Here is a 7940-nt window from a genome sequence, read left to right on the forward strand (position 1 = left end):
TAGTGGTATCTTCTCATCATTTGTTGCATACATACAATATTTGAAATGGTTAAGTGAAGAACAGAAGCCACTTTTCAAATTGTACGCAATCCTTTTCCCATGCCTTTGCTGTCAACACCTATCCATGCTGAACGTTGCGAAGATATTATTGATTGGGGTGTGGCCAAAAGTGCAATATGCTTCAAAATGTAACTGACAGAGAGCAGTGCTTTTGTCCTGTGTTTTTACACTCTGCCCATGGATTTTATTTTATTTCAAGATTTTTAATTACGTCGCTAAACTCCTTGAAAAGGTCCTCTTCCTTTTCTCCAAGGTACACGACAAGGCAGCGGATAGCTATAGTTCTCTGCATACTTCAATTGTATTGTGCTATTTTTGAAACAGGAAAAAAAGAGAAATGACCTAAATTAATATATTCTGAATGGGTGACTTCCAACAACTTGCATTTCAATGACAACTCTAAATAACGATCCTACCTCAAGAAGCATGTCCTTGATCTGCTTCACCGAGATTCATTTTTAATAAAAAGCGATATCACAAAATAGTAACCAAAGTATTTTTACTCTCACAGTAGCCTCTACTACTTTGTATCCTCTCACATAACTATTCACAGTTCAAAGGCTGCTAATTTTGGTCAAACAGCAATTTGCCTATACAGTGCTACTACAAGGCTATCTACTGTATTTGAATGACAAAAGATGACACTCACATTAAAATGTCCTTTGTATATTTCTATTTGTCTTAACTGTCGGAACTTGTCCAGGCATGTTAAGTGGGAGTGGACTTGAAATCCTTAACTCAAGGTGTAGAACAATTAAGTTATCAAGCCAATTGCATTACTTGCTACAACTTGAATTTTGTTTTAAGTCAATTAACGCAGAAATCAGAGTTCAAATTACACACAATATTAAGTTGATGTAATAACCAACATTATTACGTCAACGCAACTTATAAATTAATGTTTGCAACTTAAAATGTTTATCTAAATCAATTAACTCACATTTTTTATCTTGCAACCATGCATTTAATTAAGTGGAGTTGAAAGGTCGCCTGAATTCGTTTTTAGAGTGTGGAGGCTTTCATTATTATTGTGGAACTGATTTCCCAATAGGACATTTTCTGTTTCAATGTAGGTTGTTGCAGGAGGCCTACATTCAAACTTTGGTATAGGAAATGACATGTATGTACAGTTTTGTTGTGTGAGAATAAGTTATTATTTTGTTCTTTATATTCTCACTTGTGGTGTGTGTGAGTGAATGAGTGATGAGTGAGAGAGAGACTGCCCTTTGTACATGTAGCTGTGGCTGACAATAAATAATGTTGTTATGAACAGATTTGCCTCAGAGTCCTGCACGAACTGTGCATAGACTGTATTTTAACATTGGTACTTGGAGAGATAACTATTTCCTCAAGTGGTACTTGGTGTAAAAAGGTTGAGAACCACTGCTGTAGAGAATTAAAAAACGAAGTAAAACCACTATTGCTGTTAGAATAAGCACAAACTACAGCAGTGCTATGTATTAGCATAATCAAAACAACATCTGTTTTTTATGTTTTGGGTTAATTAGTTATTTTTATGATTTTTTTAAAGTCATGTATTGTTTTTTTTCTATTTGGTTCAGTTACTTGCCAATATCTTCCCACTCTGTTTCAGGAGAGGAGCAGGTGTATGCCCAAAGGCTGCATGGCTGAGCACAGTGTGTCTGTGTAATAGATGTAACACATGCAACAGTCCCTCGTACGCATTCCCTCCACTCACAGACTGAGCTTTTCTTTTGTAAGGTCAGATGTTATGGATCTGTGCTTTGTCCTGAGGATAAACCGTGTTAAGAACATTTCTTGGAACATGGAGTTAAATCTGTGTTTTTCTCAACACAAAAATAAATCTTCATATTTTAAACATTTGTCCTAGACTCACAAAGTACCTTGAAAAAGCCTAAACCCTAACCTGATTTTCAAAACAGCTAGATTTATTTAGCAGGGACTAACTGCGTTCCCCATATATTAGACTCATAGTTAAAGAATATTGAATTTGACAGCATATATTGTTCAGCATTGAACATTGGTAATAAGTGCATCTTGAAATCTTGTCACACAATTTGGAAATATATATTTAAAAATGAAATGTTCTACTTCTTGGAAAATACAACATTTTAGGGCGTTTTAGTAGTTCTTTAATTATTTTTCATTTTTTGTATTGACTGCTCAGTTATTTTTAAATTACCAGATTCTTTTTGATTAAAAAATTCAGTCAATAAAATGTTTAAAATGTCCATCCTAATCAGTCAGTTACCAGCAGTTGAAATGATGGAAGCTGTTATAGTGTTATGACAGATGATGAGGCTATGAACCCTCTTCTCCCTCCCTTTTTCTATGTCCCTTTTTTACCCTCCTACGTCAGACACACTTCCCCTCCTCCCTCATTCATACTCATTCATACTGCACCGCCCCACCCCCCAACACACACTCCCTCTCACCTCCTCTCCCCTCATTCAATTCATTCACAGTCTCAAGGTGGGCATCAGGCTGTGACCCTCCCTGACCTCTGTGGGGGAGGCCAGAGCAGGTGTGTGTGTGTGTGTGTGTGTGTGTGTGTGTGTGTGTGTGTGTGAAGGAGGTGACAAACAGAGGGGGAGTCGGGCACCTGTCCTCTTAAGAAAGGAGGAGCAGTATATCTGTCAAACTACAAATACATCATGCAGGATAAATCAGTGCGCTGTCCAATCCCCTACTTCCTGTCTATACCACTATCACTTCCATCTCTTTTTTTCTCTTTACATCCACTGTTTCTCTCCCCCTCTCTCTGCTTCACCACTGCAGCAGAGACAGAACTGCCTCTGACTGCTGCAGAGAGGGGGGGTGGGGGGATGTAGTGTGTAGTGCAGGAGGATAAAACAAAGCAGCTGTGAGCTTGTAACTGGTGTTTTGCAATCCTAAAAAAACCTCAAATAAACCTTCTTCTGCTCCTGATTTCCTGTCTTGCTTTTCCTCTCACACTCCTCCATCCTCCTGCTTTCACACCATGCAGACCCCCCCCCTCCCCCTATTCCCCAGCTCAGCATCATTATCCGTGACCGGTGAGCCTGGAGGCGCTGACTGCATCCCCTGCCCCCCCCAAAATATCCCAGCCTCCCAATCTTTTGCTCCTCTCCTCTCCTCTCCTCTCCTCTCCTCTCCTCTCCTCCTCCACCCTAACACAAGCAGCACACTCACTCACTCCCCCACTCCATCACTCACTCACTCTCCCACACTCTGAAGATGTGAGGCAGGGGAGGGGCTCCCATGCGCTGGCTCGGCTGCCTGCCATTTTATTGTTTTGAGGAGGTAGATTTTTTTTCTTCTCTGTCATCCTCAGTCTTGCCCTCTCGCTCGTCACTGATCCGCCCCCACCCCTCCTCTCTCTCTCCTGGTTCAGCGTACAGCAAGCAAGTAGAGAGACAGAGTGGAGGAGGGAGTGGAGCGCAACCTCAGTTTGAAGTCTCCGGAGTGTCTCCTCAGCCTCCTGTATTGTTGTTATTTACCCTCCTGCTTGGCATTTTCCTCTCAGCACACCTTTTGTGTGGCTATCTTTGCAAAAAACGCACCTCTCTTTCTCTATAGCTCTTCCTCTGCTCATTCTCTCTCTATCCGACTCTGCGGTGAATAGCGTTTGCATGTGTCTGTCGGCAGACCGGCGAGGATGCGGATACCAGCGGCTGTCTGCAGCTGCCACAATCCCATGGGCTGTTCACGATGAATGCTACCGGTAATGGAGTTATTGCAGTTAGGATAGAGGGTGCAGGTGGAAGTGTGTTGCATGCAGGTGTGAGGACGGTGCTGAGGAAGGGTGCTGATGTTGACCTGGATATTTTGGTGATGCTGTCAGAGCAGGCGTGAGGTGTTCTTACTGTGTCTTACATTTTGATCATTTGCAACCTTTGATGGACAGTGGATGTGTATTGAGGGCTTGTTTGGGTTTGGGTGTGTGTTGATGCGGTGTTCTGTGTACATGTGAATTCCTTCCGCCATGCTTGTTGGTACACGTGTGTCTACCAACATGTGCCTGCTGTGCGTCATTAAACATTCATGTGTGTGTGTTTGACCTTGTATTTCCTGCTGCTGGTGTGCTGATCTACACTGTATTCCCAGAAGCTAATGAATGTGTGATAAGGAGTGTCTCTTATGCAATCATACTTATGCATCTATTATAAACTGGACACATTTTCAGCATGCACTTATGAGAGTGTTTTTTATGTGTTTGAAATGAGGAATCAGGATTGACACCTCTCTTTCTCTCTGGGCCAGCTGGGGGACTGGGTGTGTGAGAAGATGCTGATGGCGAGGGACAGCAGCCGAGACGAGACCCAGAAGCTTCACAAGAAATGGCTTAAGCACCAAGCCTTCATGGCCGAGCTGGCCCAGAATAAGGAATGGCTGGACAAAATTGAAAAGGTGAGTGCTGAGTTACATTTTTCCTGGAGCAGGTTAAAATGCCACTTTGGAATAGTGAAAAGGATTTTTGTGTATTTTATTATAAATGATTTGGGTTTCTTCCAACAGCAAGCGGTGAAGGATGTAATAACTGAGAATAATGTACATATTGGTTATAGGAAGTAAAGTCACACAAGTCATTTCTATGGATTTGGGCCCCCTTACATGTCTCAATTTGTGCTCCTTAAGGTATATATTTTATTATTTCCTTTTGTTTCAGTATTTATTGGTTTGGTAGACGCTGTCCCCCTTTTTTTTGTTTTACTTGGTCATATATTTTGCATTGAATGACATATTTGAAGCTTTGTTTGTTGTCACATGTTGTTTTGAGCAGTTGCATATATGAGTGCTGGATACCAGACATCTTCGTGACACTTGTTAATACCAGCATTTTTATTTATGATTAGGTATCTGCAGAGATTCAATTAATACAATAAAAATAAAAGTGTTTACATTAGTTTGTCTATTTCCCATAGTAAAATGTAAGCGGCTCACAATTAGCAAAGACAATACTGAATGGCAGCTCTTAACTATCTGTTTGGTCGTTGACGTTTAACATTATTTCTTTATTATTTTTGCAAATGTTTTATTTTAAATAGTTACTTTTTTGTTTCTCTTTAGACATACCTTTGTAAACAAAGCTTATACACCAGTTTCGCATCCATTTCATTACTCAATGTTAAATTTATCTTAAACGGTTTTATACACAAGTCCTTGAATTAAAAACCAAAGCGCTATATGTTCTTAATATCAAGCATACCAAAACAAGTTGCAAGGGTAGAAAATATTACACAGAGGGGAGCTGTAACCTTCAGCAGGCTCTGTGTTCTGATAAGATCTGTTTCATATTAAGGAGGTTTATACAGCACATGGCCTCTGTGTGAAGCTGTAATCTGGTCGGCCAGGGTTCCCCAGCTGCATGTCCAGCTCTCACTGGACACACTTTCTGTTCACAACTCTGACTGGCTGCAGTCTGGAATCTGGATGTGTGTGTGACATCAGCAGCGTTCAGTGTAACTGTGGTTCAGTGCCAGATTCCCTCAGGAAGCCTGTAACTCATCACAGATTTGTTATCCTTATTTAGGGAACGCCACACTTCATTCTGTTTGTACGAGCCTCTGTGTTTGGCCTGTGACGACGATAACAAAACAACAACGTATCAAAACTACAGATGACCTTACAGTAGGTGTTATACTGCTGTGTATGGAATCAAAAGCATGTTAAGACACCCAGAAAAAAACATGAACTGTTTTCTATTAAATTATCAGAATGTACATCAAAATAAACTTTTGGGTAAGAAAACTTTAGATACAAGTTACAAAAAAGGAAATAAACAATAATACAAAGCACGCAAATCAATCTTTTAGCTGGAATTGTTTACTTGTGTAATGCTTCAACACGCAGTTGCGGTCTACGTGAGCCCTTTCTACACAATTAAAGGCATTTTAATTCAAGCTAAAAGAGGCAAAAAAATGCTGCTTCAGTCACGTACATGTTTCTTTAGATATCAACATATCATACAAAATGAATTTAGTTCTTTATATCAAAACAGAAGCAAAAAAACAAACTTGCAAATGTATAGAAATCCATGCATTCATGCACAGAAAAATATTTATACATATGTATAAACCAGGGATGTCGGACTACAGGCTCATTTTTGGTGTATATGATGACTTGACATCGGCGCGGGACAAATCGTCAGCTCTGTACAAACAGGAAGTAACTCTTTAAAAAGGAACCGGGGAGCTAACGGTCAAAGGGTGTAGGGCCAACGAAAGCTAAATGATGTGAAAATCCCATCCCTTACATACAAACAAGCAAACTTTCAAAGAGAATGGTCTGTTGAAGAAAATAGTGTGTGTCTACCGAAGGTCCAGTTGTGATAGACACGGTTCAGGTGATAGGCAGGTAGATTGTATAAACAGCTTTTGGCATGACTTCTGTTCTGACAAGAGCCAGAAAACGACTATATTATTGGTGAATAGCGAAATTGCATACTGAGTGTATTTCACTGAAACTCATATGGTGGTATGTCTGTAGTTGACTGTTGCATTATGACTCAACCCTCCGCAGTCTCATCCTGTGCAGGGCTGTAACTGATCTCCTGGTGGAGCTGAGTGATGGAGCACAGCACTGCCCTTTGAGTTCTTTGTGCACATGCTGTATGACTTCTAAAGACACGGTTGAGTTTAAATCTGAGGATGTTAGTCAGTTAATCAGACAGCTGAAAGGCAGACAACGTATCAGAATCTCTTTATACAATCAATAAAATGAGCATTAAAAATTGACATTATCTTGAAAGGCAGCCAGATTTGTGACACTGCGAGATTACGCAAGAATATACCCCATTGTAATTGCTAAGTCTCTCTGGAGCATGGTATATATCATAAACTAATGTTAATTGGATGTATGCAGAGAGAAGATCACCCTTCATCCCTCATAAAAAAGAGAAATAATAGTACTTAAGGTATATCTGCATTATCCATTAAAAGAGGAGTATCATTGTTTGCATGACCGAAAAGGTCCTTTTTAAAAATAAACAGCATAATTCCTCTTTTAATGTTCTGCTCATTCTGTATTTTTACTGTGAGCCTTTGCCCAGAACATAGCCTTTTCTCTATATTTCTTCTTTTGTAGTGGCCACTGTGACGTTGGTGTGTGAGAGAATGTGAGTGTGTGTAGCTGTCCGTGTGCATGTCTGTAACGTGGGCATATGATGGTAGATAAATGGGCTGACTGATGTGTAATGATATGCTGTGATATAATGTGGAGCAAGCAGCACTGTGAGGCCTGTGCGCCGAGCTGCATCCATTATAGATTCATGGGTCATGTGCTCATCTGAAGGCAGAGCTGGGTTACTGGAAAATGCTTACAGGAAGAGAGAGAGAGGGACAGACAGCCGAGGAAGAGAAACACTGTAGTTATTAATTTTTCAAAAATGGACATTTGAAAAGCAATTTACCAATTTGAGGGAAAATAATTCTATTTGTCTGGTTGGTCTGACACTATTAATCGTCTAGGGACAACGGGCAGTATTTCTGGAGTTCAGCTAAGAGTTCGGACAAGACCTCCTTTTTACGTGCATCAGTCATTGTTTACAGATGATAGAGAGATGACGAAGACCAAATTGAGTCATGTTTCAATGCACATTTTACAAAAAAAATAATAAAGAGGTAAATCATCAGACACTAGGCGATGGCTTCTTACGCTGTATCTCAGCCATGTCTACCACCTCATTTGATTTCCACAGACTGATATTGTATTCATTTGCTGGTGTCGATTTATAGAGATTATAAATGCATTATTTGCATGCGTATTGTTAACGGTAATATTTCTTTAATCTATATTTAATAGGGATGTAACGATACCAAAAACTCACGGTACGGTAATACCGCGATAACAAGTCCACGGTACGATATTTATCGCGATATATTGAAGGAAAAAAAAATTTCTAAAAAAGAATACAAATT

General features: G+C 40.0%; 1 protein-coding gene across 1 annotated transcript in view; it reads left to right on the forward strand.

The window, feature by feature from the left end:
- The window catches only part of LOC104944778 (spectrin beta chain, non-erythrocytic 4-like), a gene marked incomplete at its 5' end in the record, with an annotated part of 11842 nt that extends 7098 nt beyond the window's left edge, over window positions 1-4744 (forward strand). The window contains 2 exons of the mRNA XM_010770354.1: window positions 4285-4431; window positions 4540-4744. Of these exons, the coding sequence (XP_010768656.1) occupies window positions 4285-4431; window positions 4540-4596 (204 nt within the window). The remainder of the gene's footprint in view (window positions 1-4284; window positions 4432-4539) is intronic.
- Between the last annotated feature and the right edge of the window lie 3196 nt (window positions 4745-7940).

Source organism: Notothenia coriiceps, unplaced genomic scaffold (assembly GCF_000735185.1).
Source record: "Notothenia coriiceps isolate Sejong01 unplaced genomic scaffold, NC01 NC01_scaffold00008809, whole genome shotgun sequence".
Lineage (NCBI taxonomy): Eukaryota > Metazoa > Chordata > Actinopteri > Perciformes > Nototheniidae > Notothenia > Notothenia coriiceps.